The following is a 26406-nucleotide window of genomic DNA, read 5'->3' as shown; positions in this document are numbered from 1 at the left end:
AGATATTAGAGAGACATGGTTGAATCCTAAAGAAGAGCTCTATCTAGTTCAAAAGTCTCTCTCACCTAAGGCTTACCACCATGGAAGCTCAGGAAGGCTCAACTGTATCAGATCCACTAACAAAGGGCACATCTATGGCCCAATCTACACCTAAAACTAAAGTAAATCTAGCCACATTGCTCAGGGCTATGTAATGCCCTGAACACCATAATTAGGTCAACCTATCCCTTGGTGTAGATGCAGCTAGTTCAATGGAAGGATGTTTCCATCAACCTTGCTATTGCTTCTTAGAGAGATGGATTACTTGCATCGATGGAAAAACCCCTTCTATAGACGAAGGGGCATCTATGCTACAGCAGCACAGCCCTGAGCTTACAGGTGCTAGAGAGGTTTGGAAGCGTCATTGAGAACACTGCTATTCCAGTGGACATGGCACATAGAAACTTGTCTGCCTTGTAGATAAAATTGGTTGTTCACTTAGCTTTACTATATTTGTATCAGTCTTAATTGGCTATTTTCAGCAATTAAAGTGGATACTTTTTAATGTTATATTATATATATTACAGTAGCAATTAGAGACCCCAATCCGATTCTGAACCAATTGTGCTAGGCCTGTATATGCACATGAATAGTCTGGGCCTCTGCTCCAGAGAGCTTGCAGTCTCAGGCCCTGATCCTGCAACTTGCAGCACGTGATAACCCTTTGCCTGCACAAAGCCCCATTTACTTCCATGGGGCTCAGTATGAGCAATGGGGTCTGTTTGCATGGAACAGCTTCCAGGATTGAGGTCTTAGTAAGAGCTTCCTCTAAGATATACAACTTTTTTTCTGGACTTATGCACATTTTATGAAGAGTGACCTGTCAGAAGTTTTGAATGCCATATACATATGTATGCAGGTTCCTTAACAGAAGTTTTAGTTTTCCCATTTGCTGCATAGTAGCTGCTCTAATTGCAGCATTACCAGACAGGACAGGCTGCTGGCTCAGATATTTCCCACAGAGGGCAGGGCCTACTGCCCTTGCAGGTGAAGACCCTATATCAGCACTAGTAGGACTACAGAATATTTATTTATTTGGACAGAATTAAGTTTCCCCCTTTGTTTGTTTCATCCACCTGTTTCATTTAATCATAAACTAAGTTTTTAAGCTCTTTAGGGCTAGGACTGTCTTTTTAGGTCATGTCTGTACAATACCTATCAGAATGGGACATCAATCTACGATTGGTGCTACTGTAATACAATTAAAAACAGCAGCAGCATCACCGCTTACCCATGGATGCCATTCTCTTTTTTTCTGGAGGGGTTAAGATTCTAGTATTAAGTAAAAGAATTCCACTATTTTTTAATATTTAAAAAAAAAGTGTCATCTGGGAATAACTATGTAAGCTACACAGCACAGCAACAAAAGAAGTATTTTACCCCGCATATTTCTTCTCTAACACAGCTTTCCTTCTTGAGGTAAAGGTGATCAGTTTATAGCAAAGTAAATATTATATAACAGAAACCCCCCCCACAAATATCCTAACTCCAGCTCTCACAAATTAATAGGGAACTTTCTCTCCTACCCTTTTTCACCTCTGCACTAAGGTGGTATTTTTATGGCATACAGATGCTTGCCTCCAATTGTCTGGCTGCACTTTCATTACTCCACCCCATACAGATGCAGGATAGCTAAAGTGAGAACTGCCTTTTCTTGCTGGTACTCAAAGAGATTCCACATCAACGGCAGCCATGGCACCAACCACTAGTGTAATTTGTAAATATTAGACAACAATATAAACTATCTAACTCCATCCCTTTTTGTATCTGTTTATAAAATGTTGAAGTTACTGCTTGATAATCCATCCGCAGAAGAGATGAGCCAAAACTTGGAAATCCAAGCCCTAACCCTGGACCTTTTATTTTAGCAGATCACACAAAATGCTGCTGTGCAAGTGCCCAACGTTTATTTAATGAAAGACTCACCTGAACTTTTTTCACCAACCCCTTCTTTTTCAGTTTGCAGTCACTGAAATTCTCTGGTAGATTCTGCAGTATAATACATGAACAATTTGATGTTGCTTCATCTTGAAATCAATGTACAAAACATAAGGAAAAAGCTGTATGTGAATATATACGTTAACGTTCAATTATACAGTGGAATCCTTTTAACATGCATCCTGTTAATGGCACGTCCTCTTAACTGGGATTCAAAGGAATGTATTTCCAAAAGTCTAAATAATGAGGGTTCAATGACACAGCTAGTCCATTTAAAGCTACACACTTGGTCTTCTCTGCAAACTTATTCACAGGAGTTAACAAATGTGAATTGGTGTTTACTGGCATAAGTTCCTTGGTGAGCATCCTTTTGTTCATTTTATATTGCTTCAGCTTCTTGGCTCATGACACTTGCTACACAACTTGAGGCATTTGTTTGTTTTAACAAGTTTTAAATGCTTTGTACTGGAGGAAAGTGGGGGGAAGGGTCAGTTAAACAGGGCTTTTATTGCCATTAATGTGGTAGTTTTAGACAAAGTTAAGTAACAGGAAAAACTGGTACAGCTGTGGGTGAATAATTACATATAAATTGCAAGAAGATAGAGCCTGATTCTGAGGTGTGCGAAGCAATCAGGCCTCCTCTTTGGACCTCCAGGTGCTTAATCTTTCAGGGTAGTAGGCCAGAAGAAGAGGTGAGGAACAATCCTTTCCTTTATCCCTAGCCTAATGAGCACTCTCTTACACTGTGTTTTAATTTACTATAAGAGTTGAAATATACTAGATAACCAGGAGCCAGAGGTCATTATAAAAAGTTGGGTATGGGGCACCAGTGAAGTCTAGGGTTAACTCTTGGGTCGTGCCTTCTTTTGTCTTAATGCTTAGCACACTATGAATGTTACTAGAAACACCCAGTTTCACTAGTTACTCCCAGATGCCACACATATACTCCTGATGAGAAAGAAAAGAGCTGTGCTCCTGGGATCTGTTCTGGGGCTCCTTCCTTAGCATCAGCCACGTGCTCATACATGTCTGAAATTCCCCTAACTCCCACTTCCCCTGGCTGGTGGAGGAGTAAGGAGTTCTCTTTCCCACATATCATCTTAAGAGATCCCTAACTGTTTAAGTGGAAGTGGTTTCTGCTACTCAAGCCTCTCCCCAGTCTGAGGCCTTTTTTTTTTTTTTTTTTTTTTGGGGGGGGGGGGGGGGGGGGGGGGGGGGGAAGTGGGGGATTCTACCCCTTTACCTCCAATAACTGCTAAGGCTTTCCAAAGCTGCAGCAGTGTAAAGTTGATATAATTCTTGTCAATTTTCAGTACTGCCCACAGGGCTCAGCATGGCATTAATGAAACTAAACAAGTTCTTGTTAATTTCTCTCTGATGGTGGGGGAAACTATGAGCAGTAGCAGAGGCATCAGAAAAGTCCATCTGGAGACTCAGGAAGAAAGCACTGCTGCAGTTCACCTTTGCAAAGTTATTCTGGAATCATCAGGATAGACACTTCTTTTTTAACAAAAGTTTACATTCTTGAGAAATTCTTGAAATTACCACCACCCAGGACTAAACAGAGAATTTCTCCTACTTGCCTCTGAAAAGTAAATTTTTTCCAAGTCCTGTCATAATACAATCCATAAATCCTCCATATCTCCCTCCTTCACCTCATAAGATGGAGTGGTAAATTGTATAATTGCTAGAAAACATATCCATTCATTCCATGAATCTATTGGTTCCCAGTGTCTAATATCTCTCACTGGAGTGTATCTTACATCTAATCAGTTGGGTTTATTTACCTAACATGGTCTTCAGAGACTTACAGCACAGGGCAGATTCAGAAGCAGCTCTACACCAGTGCGTGAAGCAATTCTTGGAGGTCATCAAACACATATTCTCATAATGGCTTAATCACTCAAGAGCCACATTATGACATGGCAAGTCAATTGCATGTCCACCTTCCAACATTTGACTTTTTAAATACTTATCATTTTAGATGTCAGACTGGCCTTTTGTAATAGCTAATGTGTAAGTTTTGTTCACCAAGATTTTCTTTTAAAGCAATTAATGACACATTCCCCAGCACAATGTATTGAAATGAACCCTTATGCGTTGTAACTCCCTTAGTACATCCTTCTATTTCAATGAGGCAGGCTGATTAAGGGGAGTCTACTTTTTTTTTTCTTTCAAAAATTGTATCTATTGATGACACTACGAAACCATGAAAAAATCATTTAAAAAAACTCCAACACGTTCAAACATCAACGCTAAATCAAAAATAAATACCAACAAAATAACTGTGTTAAATAAAAATCAAAGCCGTTGGAGCAATATAATTGCCACTTAAAGCAGTTGAAGTTATCTTTTTATTATATAAATAATTCAGAGCAAAGTTTTCTAGTGGATTTCTTTTGCGGTAAGAAATTTTGCTTTATTGAATGAAAGCATACAGTCTTTTCTATCTGATTTTCTATAATGAAAAACCATTTTGGTAATGAAAATACCATACCTAGTGAGGGTACGAAAGAGACATTTAAAGAGTCAGGGTGTTCAGTACCAGACTAATTTTATCCACAAATTATAATCTGGCAAAATGGAGATCAGGCAGACCTAATTATTAATTGTTTCTCAAATTCAGGGATGTGATCCCACTATTTGTCACAGAGGTTCTTACTGTGCCCTGGGAATACTATGACTTAGACAAGCAAAGTAATTTAAAGATTTTAATAGTTTTTAAAAATTTAAAAGGAAAAAGAAAAATAGGAAATAAGACAACATGCTAGTTCCTTTACAAGGTCTTCATGTGTCTGAAGACTGGCAAAGAGCTTCCAACACAGGTTACACTTTCTACAAGATGGAGACTTGCTTTTTGCCCAGGGAAGTGTTTTCTGCAGTCTGAAACTTATTCTCAAAAGTAATTATCTATAATAATTAGAACAGAATTGACAGTTCATTAATGGTGAGGGGGAGTTTGTTTAAAGGTAGCTGATTCCTGTCTGGTTTATTCATTGATAAATTAAATCAAGAGTTAGCAAAATGTCCATTTATAAAACTATGAATTTTGGAACTGGAGGAGAACTTTAAATCAGTTAAAGGAGCCATTCAGAGATTATTCATTTAAAATCTTAGGCCCCACTTCTGTAACCATATCCACAAAGGCCGACCCTTGTGCCTGTACAAAGGCCCACTGACATCTGTTTTTAAATCCACCCTCAACAGGGTTCCATGTGGGAGTGGAATTGGAGCTCTTCATGTCTTAACTTGCCAACCTGTTTAAAGAGTGGTTTGCAGGTAAATTAATGAAGAGTAAGAATTTTACACTGAAATTAAATTCCAGAGTCTCTCTGTTTTACCTTAGTCAGTTTACGTCTCCTCTCCAGGAATACGTTGTCCAACTATTCAGGGTTTAACAGGTGAAGCTGGTGTTAAACCTTAAGTCACAATAACATTTCAATATTTAATTAAAATCAAGCTTAATAGTAAAGTTAACCTAACCCTAGGCAATGCTTATGCAAGGCTCTCTCACCAACTGAACTTTAAGCTTTGGTGGCGGCATTTCTTGCAGAGCAGTGCTTGGGCTATAGTATACTTTCTACTGCATAATTTATTCCAATACTGTGCAGGGAGCCTCTTCTATTCTGTGTGTTCTGTTGTTTGTTTCTCCAACTCCTTTTCCTCTCTTCTCCTAACCTGCATTAATTTCAAAGAGCAATTTATTCACTTTTGTTCCTCAGAGATCCCGATCCAATAACCAATGAAGTAAATAAGCATCTTTCTACCGACTTCAATGGACAATGGATTGGGTCCACAGTTCAATGCAAGTGGAGAATACATCTCTTAGGGTTGGGCTCGATTCAGATAACAGATAATATCATGCAGGTATAGCCAGTTAATATATATGTACTAAATGCTACTCAAATTTATATTTATGACCGTCTGTCTTGGGAGTGACAGGTCTTAGAATCATGTGGAAATTTTACTTTTACGTTCTTCTTTTAATTCCATTCTCTAACTTAGCATTTCTGTTTCACAAATGCTTAAAAAAATCGTGAAAAGCTTGTAAATGAATATGAGCATAGATCTACAGCAAATAGTTTTTGCTACTTAAATATAGTACCTTTAAGGTTCATAGTATTAAAGTGTGTGGCTTTTTTATAACACTCTCTCCATAGTCTTATTGTGACTTTACATCTGGTGAGTAAGTTGCATAAGCACACCACATCATTAAATCCCAGTTTTAATAATTATGCAGATATTTGAGCAGCTTCTAAACAAAGACAATAATAATAATCAGATATAATATAAATAGGGGGATTTCTGAAGGCACAAATTGCAGGTAGGTGCCCACTCCCATTAAAGAAAATGGTGTCTACCTGCTTATGTACTTTTGAAACTCTCCCCAAATTCTTTGGTTTTATGTTTATTATTCACATTAGGACACCAAGGAATGTTTACAAAGGTAAATATTTGCAATTAAGAAAAATGAGAAATTTACAAAGCTTCAGAAATAAAACGTGCATCATTCTAAGCACTGAGGGTTTTGTCTTGACATGAAATATCTGTGATCCCAGTATATCAGAATACATCTAACAAATGTTTCTTCACCATAATATTAAATATCTTCTTTTAACCCTTGGGGTGTTTGCCAAAATCATCTGTATTTAATTCGAACATAACTAGAATTTGTATGAAGTGAAAAGTGCAGCATGGGTTAAAAGTCAAGGGGAGGGAGTGAGAGATCTTAAAGCAGATAAATATGGAGCTTGCTCCCTATAAATTCACACTCTTTTCGCTAACTTGGTATTTTCTTGATCAAATCCATTTCTTTTCAGAATGTAAATTTGTTTTAATATTTTCTGTGTCTTCTTAAGATAAGAACTGTGTCCTCACTATAGTTGGTATGTCCACTCTGGAGAAAAATGTCTTCCACACATCTTACATAAACCACTGTTCTGGTGAGACACCTCTGTTTATTTTGCCCTTTACACAAGTCAAGGACATCAGTAATCAATTATGAATTTGCAATTAAAATTTCATTGCAGACATGGGTAAGATATAGAATTGCATGTATCACTTAAAACTTACCAGGTGAAATCAAGCTAACTGCTCTTTGCACAGCAGAGGTTCTCTTTTGATTGGTTTGTACTGTTTACAAAATGGGGCCCTACTCCAGGACTCCTAGGCACTACTACAATACAAATAAGGAACAACAACCAGGATGTAAATTGTAACTGATCACTTTTTTTAACAACTGATTTTAACTTTGATTGCTTCACCTCCACAAAAGGCAGAAGTCTTCAAAACAGACACTTCAATACTTCCTATAAATCACCAACTTTGCAAAACTGCTAAAATCTTATAGCCCTAACTGAAGCTGAAAGTCCCGTCTGACATGCTGTAGATAATATTTTGTATCAGAGAGAGTTTTCTCCTCTGGCCATGAAGTGAAAGTGGATTTCCAAGGTAGTAGCTAAAAGTGTTTTCAAAGAGCGGAAGATATTTTGCTGACTACTAACTAGAAGTTCAACCTGAAGGACAGCCTGAATTCCTTCCAGTTGGTCACATTTGATTTTAGTTCTTGACTTCTCACTGAAGTTAGGGAACCATACCAGAAACTTTAGTTCTCTGAGATTAGTTTGGCCAATCCAGGATTTAAATTCTCAGTGAGGAAGCAAGATAAAAAACCTGAAGGTAGCAATTTTTGTTTGCTTTTGGCACTTGCTGTGTAACTCAAATTCTTTTATATTAACATATGAAAGTTGAGGATTAGATGGCTCAAGATATACAGCCATTCATTCATTCACCTCTAAATCAGATTAAAATCCAACCCAAGTTAGTAGTGAACAAAAAATGATATAGTCTGACAAGCTGTTCCATGTCCTACATGAATTAAACTTATGTGGTTTCAGCCTTGTTCCTAAAGCACAAGCGTCAGCAGGACAAATGACAAGCTGGACTGGCAATCTCAGAAGGAGCTACAGTTTGACTGGTCTTGGAGGGTAACTACCTTTTCATTCCTAGGTATGGCTATTGTAGGATAGGCTTGAAGAGCTGTGCTTAGACTGAAATGGTGAAAGATGGCAGGAAGGTTATTGAACCTTCAAACTATTTTTGAAAGAAAGCAGATAATGTCAAAGAAATGGTGTAAATTGAGCTTGAACTAAAACCCATTGATTAGGGGATTTCAAGGCTTTTTGCAAGATGACAAAATTTGTACAATAACTGAACAAAATCTACTTAAAACAGAAATCTGTCTACATAAGAACCATCAGAAATATGCTTTGACAATGTTGCCAACTTATCTGGATGAGCACTTGGCAACTTACTTAGCATGGCAGTGAGCTATGAACATGGCAAAAAAGCATGGCAGCAGCATCATCAACTCATTGACCAACTTCATCACAGTCATTGTCATCATCACTATTAGATGCTGGGACCTAGGAATTTATAGGATGTGACGTCCGCTACCTAAAATGAATTCCCTGTTTTACCAAACAAGGACATTTGATATCATTTGAGAGACTGTCAAGCAAGCTTTTTTCCCCTGTGAAAGATTCTATACATGAAAAGGATAAAGGAATCTGTAAAAAAATGAAGACTTATTTTATTTTTTGAGTTTTAAATCTTTTAGCTGTTACATACAGAAAAATCAGTGTATTTAATAATGTTAAAAAAAATCATTTTGTGATCATTTAAACTATGCCCCTAGTAATAAAACCTCAAAATTTACATTACTATTAAAGTTGTGGCAGTACAAAAGCAACAAATAAGGTCACCTAAAAATCAGTTTCCTAAGAACCCTATTCAGTGCTCACAACAGACACACACTGTCAAGAGTTTCGGTGGGGGTCAAATTAAAGCACCCCTTTACAATGAATTCAGTTTCCCGGGCTTTATATCTGTAACCCATTATTACAAAGAAACTAAGGCCCTGATCCTGCAATTGGATCCACAAAGGCAGAGCACCTTAGATCGTGTGGAGCCCTGCTGAAATCAATGGGGCTCTGTGCGAGTGCAAGGACCCACCTTGTGCAAGTTCATCTCCTGGATTAAGGCATAAGGTATTACGACTGCAAAAACACTATAAGTGAGAATAGTTATATGAAGGAAGGGAACTCTTCCAGATAGCATGATCCAGGGGATAGGGTACTGGAACTCAGGACATCTGTGTTCAATTCCCAGCCCAGACACACTGTAACCTTGTGCAAGTCACTTAGTCCACCCTGTATTTCACTTCCTCATCTGTAAGGGGAAAGGTATCCTACTTACTACCCTACATAGGTGCTGTGAGGATAAAATCCATAAATGACTGTGACACACTCAGATACTGCAATGATGAGGGCTGTACAAGTACCTTGACACACTCCACAGAAATCAATCCAGTCCTCAGTTTGCAAATGTCTTAAATATTAAAATTAGAAATCCATGTTTTGACTAACCAGAAGGCTCACCATTGTTTGTGCCTTCCCTGTCCCCAAAACAATCATTACAGAGACAGTGTCTTCCTGGTTTCTGTCAGACCCTTAATGTTACTGTAACCTATTTTAATTTCATAGGCTTTGTCAGGACAAATGAAAAAGGGTAAAACCTGAGTAAAGGATACCCATTTCATGTGTTCTTTACAGACCACAGCCCGATATTGTGCTCTTCTGTAGTATTGGGATACCTACATAGACATTAATGTCACCATTTAGAAATAGGAGCTACCACGGACACCAAAATGAAGAGGTCATTGAAGACACACTGGGACAAGCATTGGGTACTGAAGAAAGTGAGCAAACCAATTAACTTGTTTTTTCAAAATAAACCAAAAAACTAATTTGTTGTTAGTATTTAAAAATATCATATGGAGAACAAACAATACAAAAAAAAAAAAAAGAAACTGAAAGGTTGTTTTAAGGAATATACAACAACCCCTTCGTGTGATTGTTTACTCACAATGGCATCCATCTGTTCCAGAATCTTCATGAACTGCTCAGCAGTTCCTTTTATCCTCTTGTCCAAGTGGTTAAGAGCTTCAGCTTGAAGATCTTTTGCTAGAAAACCCTGTATGAAAAGAAAAAATTATTCCATACTCCAAGGCGCACACATGCTGCCATTTAAATAAAAATTTTCATTTAGAGATTTTAATTATTTTATCATTAGTGAAAATAACTTTCAATTTAAGAATAGTGACCCTGTTTAAAATAAAAGAGAAAGCAGAAGACTCAAAATGCAGTCACTCTTTTATTCTCCCTTACACCTCTTTCAAACATTAATATAGTTCTGTACATGTCCTCCCAAATAAACATCCCATATCAAAATAAGTGAATCAATATAATGACCCTAAAATTTAACAATTGCATAGCTACCAAAACTTTTATGAAGTAGTGGTCTGTTCAAATATTAGTTTGGTTATTAATTTTTTCCCATGCAGTGCAATGAGGAAGCCACACGACTCTCAAAATTGTTGACAGAAATCTTGCAACTAAATCCACACACCACCTTGACAATTAACCCATTAGTATTCTCATTCTTTTGCCAACTTTTGCCTAAAGTACATGAACTATGAATTAAAGGTATTTTTAAAAAATCCCAAAAACTTTTTTGTAAAATTTCTCAAGATTCCTTTGTCTGTCTTTGTAGCTGGGTCTGTCTTGTCTTCTACTATGTGCTTGTATACTTCCTAGCACAATGGACTCCCAAACTCAGTCAGGGGCTATAGGACTATTACAATAAAAATAACCTGATGCCACTACTTTAAAAAATTGCAATGAATGAATTTCACCAAAAATTAAAGACTAACTACTTTCCTTAAAATCCTGAAAAATCGGAACTGCAGATTTCCTGGTTACTCTGCCAGTGAATGACATCACAATCATCTTAAACAGATGTTAGAATCAATCATTTCTATACCTATATTTTCATTCCCTCTCTTTATGGTACTTGTGATGTCACTCAGTGGCAAATGAATCAGGAAAACGGCTTTGAATGGAAAATATTATAGAAGAGCTAAGTTTTATTATTGTTCATATTTCTCTGAATCTAAAGGATATAATTTGTTTAAAACACAGTACTAATTAATTTTTTCAACAATAACTACATATTTTCCCCTCTTTTGGAAAGACAGAAATAAGTTTAGCATTTAGAAAAACTTAGCTTGACAGATGTCCTCTATAATAGGTTAAAATCCAAACCACTACTGGAAAGACAAACCACCTTACATGGCAATTGTTTCTGAAATAAGAAGAGTACACTACACAAATATATGAGATTTAAGAACAAGGAAGGAATTTACCTTTTGGATGCCTGTGAACTCTTTATTAACTTCCTCTAATTTGTTAGCTATTTGCTCCACTGATTTCTCCAAATCTTTTAATTTCTTTAATTCCGCCTCTTCCTCTGGACTATTCTGTATAGTTTTAAAAAAATGACAAAATAAATCATTTATCTTGAAATCAATCAGGTCACAACCTATCTGAGTTAAATGATAATGGGATAACATTTAACATAAAAACGAATGCTTTCATCATCTCACTGTCATAGGTTCAGCATCATCAACTTGCCTACTTTCAATATTCGATCAAATAAGCTATCAGTTTATAATGCTCAGTTATGAATATCCTCTCTACTGGAACTGATATATTGCATATAAATACAGTATGAGATTAATTTGAAGGGAAAGACCAATCAAGGACCAAGAATTTATGGTTTTTATTAATATTATTGCCTCATTATAAAGCTTAACTTCCTTACTGGCAACAATTTTCCTGCCTGCAGCTGGTGACATTAGCAAAACCAGCTGCCACTTCATTGTTAGAGATATGATTCTGTCATGGTAAAATGATGCATAACTCACAGCACAGACATTGTAAAAAAAATAGATAATTCATGCTGTGGTCACGGCACTTGCAAGCCCTGCTGCCAGGCATTCCCATGCTCTAATCCTCTTTGAAACATGACTTGATAAAAGCAAATTAACAAATGGTTAATGAACAGCTGCTAATCAAAGCAAACTAACAGACTGTTAAAGCACAGCAGCAGGGACCATATAAATGGAAAAATTCATGAATTCCATGACAATGGTGACCACTGTGACATAGTCATATCCCTATTTATTGTAAGTGGTTGGTACCAGAATCAACACCTACAGCTAGCTTTCTGCTTAATGTTCCTGAACAATAAGAAAGGCAGAAAAGAGCAGACATGCAGAAGAGATTCAGGCATGTTGTTAGGATGACAAATAGGCAGGGGCTCACCATATGATGCAACTTAAAAAAATGCATAGGAGGCACAGAGTTATTAGTTGTAGGACAAGAGAATGAAGAACTGTGTACACAGCCAGATGCGCACACACAGTGCATTCTTATATAAGTAAATATGTGGTACACTTGTTTCACTTTCATTAAGCTGACACTCATTTTGAGCAGATTCACCACAAGCAGTGATAAAGCTCCTAAAGAGGCATATCAGTAGATATGAGTGAGGATAACACAGGAAGAGACTTCATAAAGTGACATATACCCTTTTCCCAATCAGCATGACTTTACAACCATTTTTAACTCCAAGTGCTGATAATGGCTGTTCCATTTCTTTCAGGGACTTTCCTAGGAAAAAAGGAAACAATTATTCTTTTATTAACTACAAGCCATCTTAAAAATGGGAAGTAGTACTTTTAACTTGGATTTAGGGTATGAAGTCCAAAATGCTTTGTTGTTTCATAAATGAATATTTAATACTGTGCAGTAATTGCTTTAAAAATAAATTATTCATTTTGAATAAAAATTTCCAACATTTTAGACTGCCTTTTAAAGGAATTGAGTCAAATTGTGTACACTTCAAGCTGATTTAGATGAAAAGTACCACAGAAAATGAAGAAGACAGAAAAGATTTGTTTTGCTTTCCAGGGATTTCCATTTACACTATTAAATTTACAAAATAAATCTTCATTAGGCCTTTCTTTTTTTTTTTTGCCAGTGGCTGTTTTTCAGTATTTTGGATGATCCATGTACCCCCTTCCCAGGAGTTACATTGCTTCATATATATGAGACTCATTAGGATTGGCTCACAGCTGATGGACTTGGTAAAGAAATTGAAAGCAGCAGGAACAATTCTGAGGTTTCATTTTAAACTAGTAAGTATGAAACGGACATTAACACTGATTTCCTGGTAAAAACCTGCTCAAATAAAATCCAGAAGTTTTATAATTAATTATCCTTCCCTCCCATATCATCCATAAATCTAATATGTCAAAATATTAAATTATTCATGGTCATTTCTAGGACTGACAAGAGAATTAAAATGTATGTGATTAATATAATAAATGTTGAAGAGATAGGTAAATTAATCCTCATATAAATGAGAATTGGGATTTAATGTGGAATCTAGGACACATATGAGAAACATTTTTAAATATTAGCTACCTTTACATATTAGTTTCTGAAAAGGAACTGGAACCCCAGTGACTTGTTCAATAAGCAGAGCCATGTCTTGTAGTGTTGGTTCACTGTCTTCCTGATGAGAAGCAATCTGAATAGTATGTTTTTCATTACCTGAAAGAAAGACAACCAACAATTAAGTTGAACCTTAACTAGAAAATATGAGGCTGAATGGGTCTAATATTTAATTTTAATGATCTCGAAAGACAACATTCACTCAAACCTGTCTACAGTCTTAACATCATTAAGTTTTGTATAGGAATTTTCTCCATTTTTGTAAAGTGACTGTAGGCTGTACAAGCAAGGAGCCCTGTTCCTGCTAACAGGAGGAGAAATGCAGGAGGGGAGGTTTGGGAGGCAAGGAATGTGCCTTTGTTCTACAGACCAAAAGTCTCCAGCTAAATATTGTTCCCAGTCACCATCCCCCAGAGGAGAGCCTTGATGGTTCAGACATCCTAAGGTCTGCAAAAAGGGAGTCCTACACCTTTCAAAGCCTCAGTAGTCCTTAGGATCATGGCTACTGTTCTTCAGAGGTTAGGAGGTACACAGGAATATACCTCCTTTTTGGTAGGCTTTGTAATGTCTAGTAACCTGTAGGTCTCCTAAGATCCACAAAAAAGGGATGAATGTTGATGACAGGAAGCTTGGGGAATCAGTAAAACAAAGAAGAATCTATTTACTCTTTCTGCTGCTCCATAGCCCTCCTGCATGAGAACATGGGGAGCGATCACCTCCTTCCCCACTTCCCCAGGCTGCTCCATCTAGAAGAGGGAGTGAAAACTCCCTTCTTTACTCTCCCAGGCACGCTCCTTACCCTTGAACCTGAGCAGCATATTTACCTCCTGTGAAAAACTCCAATCCTCATCCATATAAGGTCCACTGAGGTTTATCCAAGTCCTAACCCTGCAATGCTGAGGAGGCATATCAAGCCCCACCCAGAATCTCAGAAGGCTCCTTAGCCTCTCCCAAAATAGGGACTAAAAGTCAGCTAAGGCTCAAGAAGTTTTAGGGTGTTTCAGGCTCCCTAAGAGGTCTCATCTCTTGCAAACATCAGTAAATCCACAGGAAGGAGAAACATGCCCCTAAGCTCTCCTCTTCCATTCTTGCTGCTTTCTCCTGCCCTCCACCCTCATGGATCTAGGGTCTGCAGAACAGAACTCCTGCCCATTGACTTCAGAAGGTTCACAGGGAGTGAAGATTGGATAAAACGGGTCTGGGAGAAAATCAGGATGGGCATTTCCTCCCTTCCTATGGACTTCGAGATCTATAGAAAGAAAGGAACCCTGCCCCCCAATTAACTCCATTAGGAAAATCTTTTTCTTTAGATTTACGTCTGCAAGAAGAGCGCTAAAGATTTACTTTTTATTTTAAAAGAAAATTTGTTTTCAATAGTTATTTGACATGCTATATTAACATCATTACAATTTGCAAACCCCAGCAATGTTCTCAAATAAAAAGTAATTTTTTAAATTTGATTTTAATCCATAAAATTGGGTTGCTGGGACAGCTACGGAATCCAATAAAATAAATGCTATTTCTCTCCTTCTTTACCAATTATTTGCTACAAAATGGTAAAAAAGATAGACTTTTTGAACATATGTATTTTTAGGCAATCAAATTAAGGAATCTTTTTTCCAATTAGTTTCAAAATTAGTTGAAGAAGTCTAACTTGGTCCCAGATCTGACCAGTTTTAGGCCAAAATGATCTTTGTGGATGTTAGGGGTGATGGCTAAATTTTAGCTTACAACAGTAATGTAGTCAAGACCTTAGCAACTATCATCACACCATAATATACTGGGCAGCAAATTGGTTAAATGGCTATAATCATAAATTCACTGTGAATGGGAGTAGGTTGCAGTGTAGAGAAATGACTAGGTGAAGTACCTCCTGGTTTAGAACCAGGGCAATTGCTTGTCAATTTGTCTACTAATGACGAAAAGTACAACTGTTCCTGCAGAATGGTAACATTTACTGATGAGACTCAAATAGTTCATACTGTAAATGGTAGTTATCTTCAAAAAAATTCAAACACTAGGAAATTAGGTCTAGGCAATACCTCATGGATTTTAAGCTGAACAAATGCAAAGTGATGCACTAGGATCGAAAACTATGTTGTATACCTCTCTTTTTTACTTTATTCCATCAGTTTCTCACTCCTATCTATGCCCGCACATGCACACACATCTTCACACATACCTTCTATCATCCCCTCACATGAACATTTTACCAGGCACCTAACAGTCAGAGGACTAAACCTCATAGTCATAGTCCAATATGAGGTGTGGGGGAGTACCCATTACCCATTACTTCCCAGCTGCTGGGAAAAGGAAGAGTGCTTGTCTGGAATTCCTTCCTGGTGGCTCTGTCTTTTATATCAGTCTCTATTTCCTTCTAGCTGCTGTGAGGGAAGGGAGTCTCTGTTTCTGCGCCATTTCCTTAGTCTCCTGTGAATGGGATCTTTCCTACAGAATAGCTCCACTGCCTGCTTCTGCTGTTTGTTATCCCTCCCTACCAGCAGAATGAAATTATGAGCAGCAACTGAAACAATAGAGCTGTCCAGCTGCAAATGCAGGAAGAGAACATTGCAGATTACATTCAGTTCTTGTTCAGAATGTTATCTTTGTATCCACAAGGGATGCATGCTTTTTTTTTTTTTTTTTTTTTTTTTTTTTTTTTTTTTTAAAGGGGAAGCTTCAGTTCTGCAGAGGTTGGTGGCACTTGCCCACAAAAAATGCTGCCTTAATCCCCCAGTGAATGGATTTTTCAAAACTCATATGAAGAACTATCTGAATTAAGTTACTAGATGTAAAATGCTTTGGAAGCAAAGTTAATTCCCCTTGACTGGATTGATAGAAGAGCAAATTTAACACCAATTATTTTAAATCTACAATTTAATGTTATGAGCTACTTTAATTTTAATACTATTTATTAGAATAACGACCACAATGGTGAAGCAAACAAGAGCCAACTAAACATGGATTACAGACAGCAATATTCATACCCTGGAAGAGATGTATGATACTTTCCCTTGGGGCAGGTTATCTCATAACTGCCTACTGGAAAGTTTTTTTTATACTTTTCTCTGAAGTAGTTGGTATTGGCCACTGTCAAGACACAATGTACTGAACTAACCTGACCATGGCTGTGATCTAGTTTGACAATTTCTATACTCCTATATGACTGGGAATTGCTTGAATTTCCCATATGTTAAACACACTTTTAAGAACTAAAGCTGCAGAGGATTGTGGGTGAGTCTCACCCAGACTTGATTGGCACCAGCCCCCAAAAGCCACGTCCAGCTATCTGGGATTGGGAGAAGCAGATCAAGAGCTTCAGGGAATGGTTTTAGCCCCTGGAAACAAAGAGACTTTTACATTGCTAATAGCCAGGACATCAGCAATACAGGGAGAGACTCAACTGGGACCTCTTCTGTCCCTCACCCACAATAATGTCAGTATACTGTATTTTACAACTTGGACTCTGGATATTATTTTGTCTACTGATTGGATGTTTGTTCCAATCTGCTCCCTCCCACTTCCCTCACAGTCCCTGCTGACAAATTTACTCTCCCTGACTCCATGCTCCTCTCCTCATCTCATCTCCCCTCCTGCCCGCCAATAGTCCCACTTTTCCTACTAACTCTACTCCACAATAAAAAATTAAAATAAAATATAAAACAAAATAAAAATACTCCCTACTCCACAATAAAAAACATGTAATTAACAAGTTCTGTCAATCATTATTCTGATCACTAGGGATATCAATTCAGCCATTCAGGAGTCTTTTGCTTTGACTATCTGCCTGCAAGCATGCTAATGAGACAGGGATACCAATCCACCCGGGAAAAAAGGGGAAAGAAAAAACAACCCACAGTTAGTTTCCATATACAGTTGTCAGCTAGCAACTTATTTCAGTTTCTGCTGATAGGGTCATTACTCATACCAGTGATCAATTATATTGCTATAGGGCTTGTCATGTACTTCAAGTACACAGCAGGTTACAGGGCTGCTATTAGCAGGTCAGACTTCTGTATCAAATATAGACTGATTCCAGAGCTTATTTCTCAGACAAATACATACCAGGTGTGTTCACAATAAGATCCTGTACTGCTCTGCCAGGTATGGCTAAGGTTAGCTTAAATGACGTGTTTTACACATTGTGCCACCTAGTAGCTGAACAGTAAAATACAGTTTAGCATTCCATTACATCTCCCCCCTTTAAGTTCTACATTCCTACTATTTACAAAATATACAGTATCACAATATCTTGAAGTTCAGTACATTATTCTGCTGATTGTTCTCTCTGAGGAATCAACTGTAGATGTCAACAGTTTCTGTTGAACTCTCCACTGTCAGTCTCAATCATATATGATCTGAGTGGTGAATTCTTTTTCTTTATGACAACTGGAGTTATCCATCCTCTCCATCCAATTTGACATGACCACTGTTACCAGGTTCTAGACTCAGCAGTTCTCTGAGTGATGTCTATTGTAAAAGTACTGATAGACTTTTTGCTTTTATATCCATTTTGGCTATTCTCTTCATGTTTAGCCACTTTGGAGACAGAACTACTGTTCTCCCGTTGGAAAAGAATCTGAGATGTCTTCCCATCAGGAGTCATGTTGGGTTGGACTATCTCCAGCAGCTGCTATTGGTGTTGATCTGTAATTCAGAAGAGCAAGGAATGGCTCTTCCTACAGTAGAATTTTCTTGACTGTCTGAATAGCTCTCTCAGCCACTCCATTTGCTTGTGGGTAGTATGGGCTACTAGTAATATGATCAAAATCATATCTCATTTGGAATGATTTAAATTCACTGCAATGAATTGTGGCCCTTTGTCACTAGCTATTCTGGAATACCAAAATGAGCAAAAGTACACTTCAGTTTCTCATTAACACTGAGAGATGTTGTCTTACAAGTACATTATTTCTATATTCCTGGAAAAATAGTTCACTGTGACCAAGTAATGATGTCCTCTGAATTCACATAAATCTGTAGCTAGTCTCTTCGAAGGGTCTGTCTGGTAGAGGTATTGTTATTAAAGGTTCTAAATGTTGTGTTGCTTGCTTAGTTTTGCAAATGTTCACATGCAGATTCTTTATTGTTTATGTCCTTGCTGATGTCCACCCACCACACTGACCGGCTGGCCCATTCACATCATTTAGTTAATCCTTGATGTCCTTCAAGGATGAGGTTTAGGATTTCCCCTCTCATTTCATTTGGAATTACGATTATTATTCTTATTAATCATGAGTCCATTTGACTCGTTTAATTGTCCACATACTGAAAAATAATCTTGTCAGTTCCTTAGTAATCTTGAGATACCTGGGCCAGCCAGGCTAAATGTAACTTAGAACTTCTTGAAGTTGCATCTGTCAAGGCTGCTTTTTGTAGCTGATGTAAGCATTTTTCTGATACTGGTCTGTATGCGTTCACACATCCAGGTATGCTTGTACATCATCTTTGCGCTCACAGGTAGTTGAATGTGATATTGGACTCTGTCCCAGAGTGTCTGCTATTACCAGATTTTCCCCAGGAATGTATTTAGCAATTGCGTTATATCTGTGATATTGTATGATTGAAATGCAACCATGTATAATATTGTTGCTACCACTATTATGCAATTGCAACAAAACTTATGCAAAGTATGTCATGTAAGGTATCGATGGAAAAGTTATGATTTGTTCAGTATGATTATCCCGTTTATATGCATATCATTTTGTATCTGAAATATAGATTTTGTATCTGAAGTTATAGATGTTGACTATGTACTGGCATCCTGCATATAGGCTGCATTCCTGAGTAACACCCACAAGGTAAAATCTGCACTGAAGCCAGAAAGCCTATTGTGAAAGGAGTAGGCAAGTTAATGGCCTGTTTAAGGACATTTAGCTCACACAATAGATCATAGAAGAAGTCTGTCCCACCTGATGGACCTCTCTGTGAAAGTTTTAGCCAGAAAAAAGGACAATGGCTGCTCCTATGACTCAACAAAGCATGTAACAATATGTGACTTGCTCATGTGACCCTGGACTCCATTTTGGGCTTGTGTAATTTTCCACCAAGACTGAAGGCATCCACCCACATGGGAGAAGGTAAATAAGGCAGCTAAACTATCTCCACATCTTGTCTTCCCCTCTTTCTTCATTTCTCTGGCTGGATTTCTAACAAGGAAGTTTTAAACAAGGACTGATAACCCCCAAGCTGTTTGGGTAATTTCCAGAGACTTTGCAAATCAGCAGTTTATTTCACCACTGCTAAAAGCTGACTCAAGAACTTTGCAATAATTGTATGTATATGATTCTTTTGACCATTTTAACCCTCTCTCCTTTTCCCCCCCTATGAATAAACCTTTAGATATTAGTTACTAAAAGATTGGCAGCAGCATGATTATTGGGTAAGATCTGAGTTATATATTGACCTGGCTGTGTGGCTGACCTCTTGGGATTGGAAGGACCCTTTGTTTGATTAAACTGGTTTTAAATGACCACTCATCATAAAGTCTAATGTCTGGGTGATGAAACAAGGGCTGGGGTATCTAAGGAGACTGCTTTTCTGACCAGTTAACCAGTATGGTGAAAGAGAAGTTTACTTTTATTGCTGGCTTGGTATATCTCATGGAAGAATATACGTCAATCTGGGATGTGTTTGCCCTATTTCTTTGCAGTGTGTCCTGAATCTGATATCTTTAGCTGTGATCCACTGAGGCACGGTGACAATCTCATTAAGTGGTTTATGGTCTGCTATCAGTGTAAATGAATCCAATTTACACAGATAACTGTAAAAGTTTGTGTGCCGATGTGCTTGCCAGCCACTCCTTTTCAATCTGTGCATATCATTTTTCTGCTTCTGAGAGTATGAGAGCGCAAAATGTAACTAGCTTCCACTCAGAGCCACATTGTTGCAACAATACACCACCCCTCCTAGACAATAGTTGCTTACACCTGCACTGACCACTGTGGATTTGTTCATATCATAGTACTTGAAAACTGGAACTGCTGAGGTAATTTTCTTTTACCTTTTTAAAGGCACTTTCTTGATTTGGCCCCCATAGCCAAGATGTGTTGGACTTTAATAGTTCATTCAATGGTGTTCTCACTGTAAAAAGGTCTTGTAGGTATTGACCAAGGTAATTGACCGTCATCAATACACATCTCAGCTCTGGTATCTTAGTTGGGGCAATCAATTCTCGAATTGCTTTTACTTTCTCAGGGCTAGGACTGATTCTATTTTTGTTCATTGTTTGTCCCCAAAACTAAATTTGGGGTAGGCAGAAAACGCATTTTTCATTGTTTAGCTTCAGTCCAGATTGACTGATTAGGTTTAGAACTTTGCTGAGGATTTTGTTGTGTTTTTCCTTCGAAAAAAAATATCGTCCATGAAAAAAACTCCATTTGTGTTTAACAGTTCTGCCATCTTTCTTTGGAAAATTTCAGATGCATTGGTAATCCCAAAAGGTAATCTTCAAAAGCAAAATCTTCCAACAGGCGTGATAAATGTAATCAGTTTAGCACATTTTGGCTAAAGAAATTTGCCATAATCTGCTTGAGGCATCCATCTTGGAGAATATTGTAGCTCCTTCTACTTTAGGGAAGAAGTCAGCCAGTGTTGGGAGGACACATTTTTCTCTTGCAATTGTTTCATTTAAGTCTTTAAAATCCATATTTGTATTTTTCCATTTTTCTTTGTAACTGGTACCATGGGGGGGCACACCATGCTGTTGACTCAGAAATTTTCTCAATTACACTAATCTGCTCCATTCTCCTTAGTTTCCACTTTATGAAGTAATGAAATAGCAATATGGTTCAGCATTGTTTCTCAGAGTTATTTGTATACCGGATCTCCTTTCAAAAGTCCAATATCTCCAAATTTTCCATCGAGTTCTTCCACTTTTCTCATTACGCTCCTCATGGCTGCTACACTGCAGCTGAAAAGGCAATTGGTCGATGATCCTTTGATCACACATACTCTGCATGTATAACTTTTGTCTTTGTAAGTTGTTTCTGTGATGAACTGACTCATGCAATTCAGAATGCCTCCAGGTCTAGTCAGAGCTGTGTCATGTGACTTCAGCTCTGGGAGGATTGAAGGTGATTGTAAGTACCTTCTGAGACGACTGTGACATCAGCCCCTGAATTAATTTTAAAGTCAATAGTCTTGCCATGAATATTCAATTTCACTCTCCTGACAGGTTTGGTATCTTACGACTGATAGATCCAAGAAACAATTGCCCTTGAATGTCTGTAATGAGTCAACTCTCTGACTGCTTTGGTGCAGCAAACAGCTGCAAAATGTCCATGTTTTGTGTATGTATTACACCTTGCACCTCTGGTTGGACATGCATCATCTCTTGAGACAGGACTTATTTCATGCCTTTTGCATGTAGGCTGGAATTTGTCCCTCTTAGCCTGCTTCAGAACTTTTATAATGACTTTTAGAACTCAAGTGTCTGTTTACAGCTTCTAAGCTAGTTTCAGGTTTATATCTAGTTGCTCTTGCCTTCGGTTCTGCTATTTGATTAGTTCAGGCTGCTTTATAGCTGTGACTAGAGTTAAGTAAAGTCTATCTTCAATTGTAGCTGCTGTGCAAGATTTTTTGTGTTAACCCAATAACCAGCCTCTCTTTGATATTTTCATGTTTTGCTGTGCCAGAACTCTTATAAAACATTCAACATTTTCCCCTGGTTCTTGAATTCTCTGGTGAAAACACGCTTTTTCATAAACCACATTTCTCTGAAGTACAAAGTATGTATCAGACATAGCCAGAACCCTTTCATAGTCATGTTTGTGACTGTCTTCAGTAAAGTCAAAGGATTTAAACATGTGCTCTGTCTGCTTTCCCACTGCATAGATTAAAGAAGATATATGAATGTCTCTAGTTTCTTGATGGAGCTTTGTAGCAATTTGAATTCTTGGAAAATACTTCTTCCAGTCTGTCCATTGTCAAGGTTTGTCAAAGCTGAAGTTCTGTGGGGCAAAAATGCCATTTTGATGAGATCCTGCAACTTTTGTTGCTTTGTTCCTTCTGTTTGTTCTCCTCCGGCACTAGTTTACTTCTGACACCTGCCATGTACTTCTTGTACATGGGTAGGTTACAAAGCTGCTAGTAATCAGGTCAGACTTCTGTATCAGATATAGACTGACTACAGAGCTCACTTCTCAGAAATACACATCAGGTGTGTTCACTATACCACAGTTTCTCAACCTGTGGTACGCATACCCCTGGGGGTACGTGAGACACAGGCAGGGGGTACGCAGCGAAAAACCCAGTGAAGGGAGGCTGGCAGCAGCTGCTGACTTCTAGGGAAGCCAGGTGGCAGCCGCCCACTTCCCGCCCTGTCCCAGCTGGGAGGCAGGCAGCAACCGCCGGCTTTCTGTCTGGTCCCACCTCCTACCTGGGAGGTAGACAGCAGCCGCCCCAGTCCAGAGAAGCTGGGCAGCAGCCGCCAGCTTCTTGAGACACCAGGTGGTATCTGCTGGCTTAGGCGGCAGCCACTGGCTTTTTGGGAAACTGGGCAGCAGCCGCCCGCACCACGCCCAGTCCCAGCTGGGAGCCCAGCAGCAGCCTCCTGTGCCCTGCAAGCCGGGTATGCAGCTGGGTGGCTGTCACCCACGCCCTGGCTTGAAGATGGGCAGCAGCAGCCTGCCCACATCCCCGGGTCCCAGCCTGCACGGAAGCCTCCTCCGCACCAGCTCAGAGCAGGTGGCAGTCCCCCACCTTCCAGGCTGGCAGCCAGGCAGCAGCTGCCTACAACTTGCCCAGGTGGTAGCTTTCCTCCCCGGCTCAAAGCCTGGTGCCCAGAAAGACAGGCAGACAGTCCAGCGGCTTGCCCAGTCTGGAGACGGCTCTACCCGCAGGCTTACTTGTCAATTTCACTGCTTGCTCTAGCTGAGCAGTGAAATTGACAACTATGACAGCCCCAGATTTTACCAGTATAAAAATCTTAAGAAGGGCCTACACAGTGTGATTTGTTCAGGCCCACACCACCCTAGGGACGGCCATGGGGAGTGCTGATATCCACTCTGGTGGGCTGCTAGTGTCTGCTCAGACCTCACAAGTTCCTGCCTGTGTGAGGAGAACACCAGGTGACCCCACCATCAGGCCATAGTGATTGGCTGGCGCTGAGCTTTGCTGGTATACGGAGGAAGGAGGGGAGAAACAGCAGGGGGTTTTGTGATCTGTCACAGCCACACAGCACTGCACAACTCAGAACTCTCCTGCTTTATGAGAAATACAGTCGTCCAGCATTAAAGGGGAAGAAGATTGTATTTCTCAGATTGGAAAATTGAGCATTGGGGTACTTAGTAAAATTTTCAGAAGTTAGGGGGTACTTGCTACTTAAAAGGTTGAGAAACACTGCACTATATAATCCTTCAATGCTTTGCCAAATATGGCTAAGATTAGCTTAAATCAAGGTATTTTACACACACCACCACCTATAGCATTCCATTACAATGCAAAAGACTCCAGTCAGAATTGGGACCTCATTGTTCTGGACACTAAACAGAGAGACAATCCTGCCCTAGACAGGTTATAATCCAGGATACTTAAAAACAGATGAAAGGCAGGGAAAGAAACACCACACTGATATTGTCAGACAATTAAACACACACCTATAAATGCATGATTGGGGCCCTACTTTGTAAACATGAGGTAAAATAAACTAGTGAAACTGCAGCAAAAAGCTCCTGTCAATTTATTAAATAGTGAGATTATTGCACAGTTGCACTACAGTGATGAACCTAAAAATCCAGATACCTATATCCTTTTTATTAAGGAGGAACCTCAACCTTCTTGAAATGTATAAGGATTTTTTTCTTCTGATTTCTTGTTCTACCATAAATCAAGTACTGTTTACCAGCCTGGGTATGTCACACTGTAGGTAATAATAATAATAATAATAAAAATAATATAGCTCTTTTCATTAGCGGATCTCCAAAAGCTTTACAAAGGATGGTCAGTACATTTATCTCCATTTTACAGACAGTGAAATTAAGGCAGAGAAATGTAGTGACTTGCCCAAATTCACCCAGCTATCTGTTGCTCGGTCCACAAGGCCCATGCTGCCTCCCTTTATTTATTAAATACATCAAAACAGTTGGCATATTTTCCAAAAAGATCGTGATTTTGTCTGTCAGTTGTCTGGGAATATATTCAGAAAAAAAGAGCACTAACTCCCATGTTACCTCTGTTAGTTCGGTTCCACATGGGCAGAGGAGCATACCCACACAGACCCAACAGCAGAATTAGTGCCTAGGTTATTCGTTTTGTTTCAGATCTTTATTACATGAATTCTCTCTTCCTCTTTGATTATGCAGCTCCTCAAGGAGACCACCATCCCAAATTTGGGCTTCTGCAACTGCACTAATTATAGCAAAGAGGATTTTTTGTGGCTGGCTCAAAGCTCTTGGAGGGGGGTTAAGGAACCTGGTGGTTGTTAAGCACTGTGTGGTCCAGCGCTACCAGAGCCACACGAGGGGCACGGCGCCCGCGGGGTCTGACGGGCGCGAGGGACAGGCTGAGCCAGAGAAGGGCGCTGGTCGTTAGGGACGATGCGTCCCGAGGGACGGGACCTAGCTGTGGGCGCGCAGCTCTCGTTGGCAACCTGGGGGCTTGGGGCTGCGGGGCTGGTCGCTGCGCCGAGGCCAGGTTACCGCCGTCTGAGCCGCGGCGGGAGCTGCGGCTGGGGGTCACCGGGGAAAGGGCAGCGCCGGGCCCGGCCACTGGGGGAGCGGAGCGCGATGAGGGGGCCGCGATGGAAAGTGGCCGCGCCGGGGAGACCCCCAGCGACGCCGGCCCGCAGCGCCCAGCAAGTGGCCGCCCCTGCGGGGCCCGGGCCGCGAGCGCCTCTTACTGTAGGTGACGGTGACGGTGACAGGAGCCCCGGGCGCCGCCATCTCCACCCCACTGCGGCTGCTGCTGCCAGGGAAGCGCCGCCAAGTGCTTCCGGGTCATCCTCCTCCCACCGGAAACTGCTCTGCCGCCTCCGACCGGCGGGGAAACGCCGGAAGCCAGCGCGGAGGAGGCCGGCAAGGAATCCCAGTCCGGCCCCGCCTCCTCCATGGTGACGTCAGGAGCCAGCCCTCGGCCACTGGCCAGCAGCCTCCCGCCGGGCCCGCCCCTGTGCCGGGGCGCTTCCGGGTCCGGCCCCGCTGCAGTGAAAAAAACAAAACCAAAAACCCTGGCCCAGCTCTGGGGCCCGGCCCGGCCCGCTCCCGGCCGTCACGGAGCGGAGCCTTGCGCCCCCCACCCCGCGAGCTGGGGGAGAGGGGGTGAAGTCCCAGCCTGGTGCAGTGATGAAAATCAGCCCCTCGTCTCTTATTTTTCAGCTAACGCTGTTTGGGGACCTGCCTCATAAATTTTTGAATGATCAGGGTGGGCAATACGTAGCCCCCGCACCCCCGGTCCCGTCCATGTGCTGCGCTTTGGTTAGGGTCCCCGCCCTGGAAGGGGAGATGCGCTCTAGGCCAGAGGACGGCTGCAGGTTAGTCCTACCCCTTTGCATACCGTGTTGTCCCATCGACTTCACTGCCACAGCTCACCACGCACAAAGTTAAGCGGAGAGTTAAATCTTTGCAGGAGTGAGGCCCCCGGCGTGATAGAGGGTGTGTAATTACAGTTCAGGTTGTGCTTTCCTGAGCTATGACCGAAACACATAGGCCTTATCTACACTACAAAAAAAAGTTGATGTATGTCAACTTTCAGCCACCACTATGGTGGCTCACAGCCTTTGGTCAGTGATGTGCATCCTCACAAGGAGCACTTCCACCGACCTTAGAGGCAATGTAGGGGAAGGGGAGAGAGAGAGAGACACAGACTCCTGGGCACTCTGTGGGCTGCCCTCCCCCCACCTCCACTCCCAGCCAGGAGTCGGGGCAGCCAAGCAGGGACTTCTCCCTGTGTCCTGGCTGGTCTGGCTCTGAGCCAGGAGCAGGCTGCAGCAGCCCACTTTCTGGGTTGGGACTGCAGCATACTGTGCCCCAACTCGCAGGCAGGCACGAGATGCCCACAGCTTGCCCGCATC

General features: G+C 40.3%; 1 protein-coding gene across 2 annotated transcripts in view; it reads right to left on the bottom strand.

Moving 5' to 3' along the window:
- Nucleotides 1–25327, bottom strand: part of BAG1 (BAG cochaperone 1) — a 36061-nt gene extending 10734 nt beyond the window's left edge. For both annotated transcript variants that reach the window (XM_067569832.1, XM_067569833.1), the window contains exons 1-6: nucleotides 25237–25327; nucleotides 13368–13496; nucleotides 12469–12551; nucleotides 11243–11356; nucleotides 9904–10011; nucleotides 1966–2028 (exon numbers count right to left, since the gene is read on the bottom strand). In XM_067569832.1, coding sequence (XP_067425933.1) covers nucleotides 1966–2028; nucleotides 9904–10011; nucleotides 11243–11356; nucleotides 12469–12551; nucleotides 13368–13496; nucleotides 25237–25279 — 540 coding nt within the window. In that variant the 5' untranslated portion in view covers nucleotides 25280–25327. The remainder of the gene's footprint in view (nucleotides 1–1965; nucleotides 2029–9903; nucleotides 10012–11242; nucleotides 11357–12468; nucleotides 12552–13367; nucleotides 13497–25236) is intronic.
- Nucleotides 25328–26406: the final 1079 nt, after the last annotated feature.

This window comes from Emydura macquarii, unplaced genomic scaffold, assembly GCF_026122565.2.
Source record: "Emydura macquarii macquarii isolate MOO-44397 ecotype Brisbane River unplaced genomic scaffold, CSIRO-AGI_Emac_v2 contig_2948, whole genome shotgun sequence".
NCBI classification, from domain to species: domain Eukaryota; kingdom Metazoa; phylum Chordata; order Testudines; family Chelidae; genus Emydura; species Emydura macquarii.
Note: the sequence above shows the minus strand (reverse complement) of the source record. Positions and strands in the feature narration are given on the sequence as shown.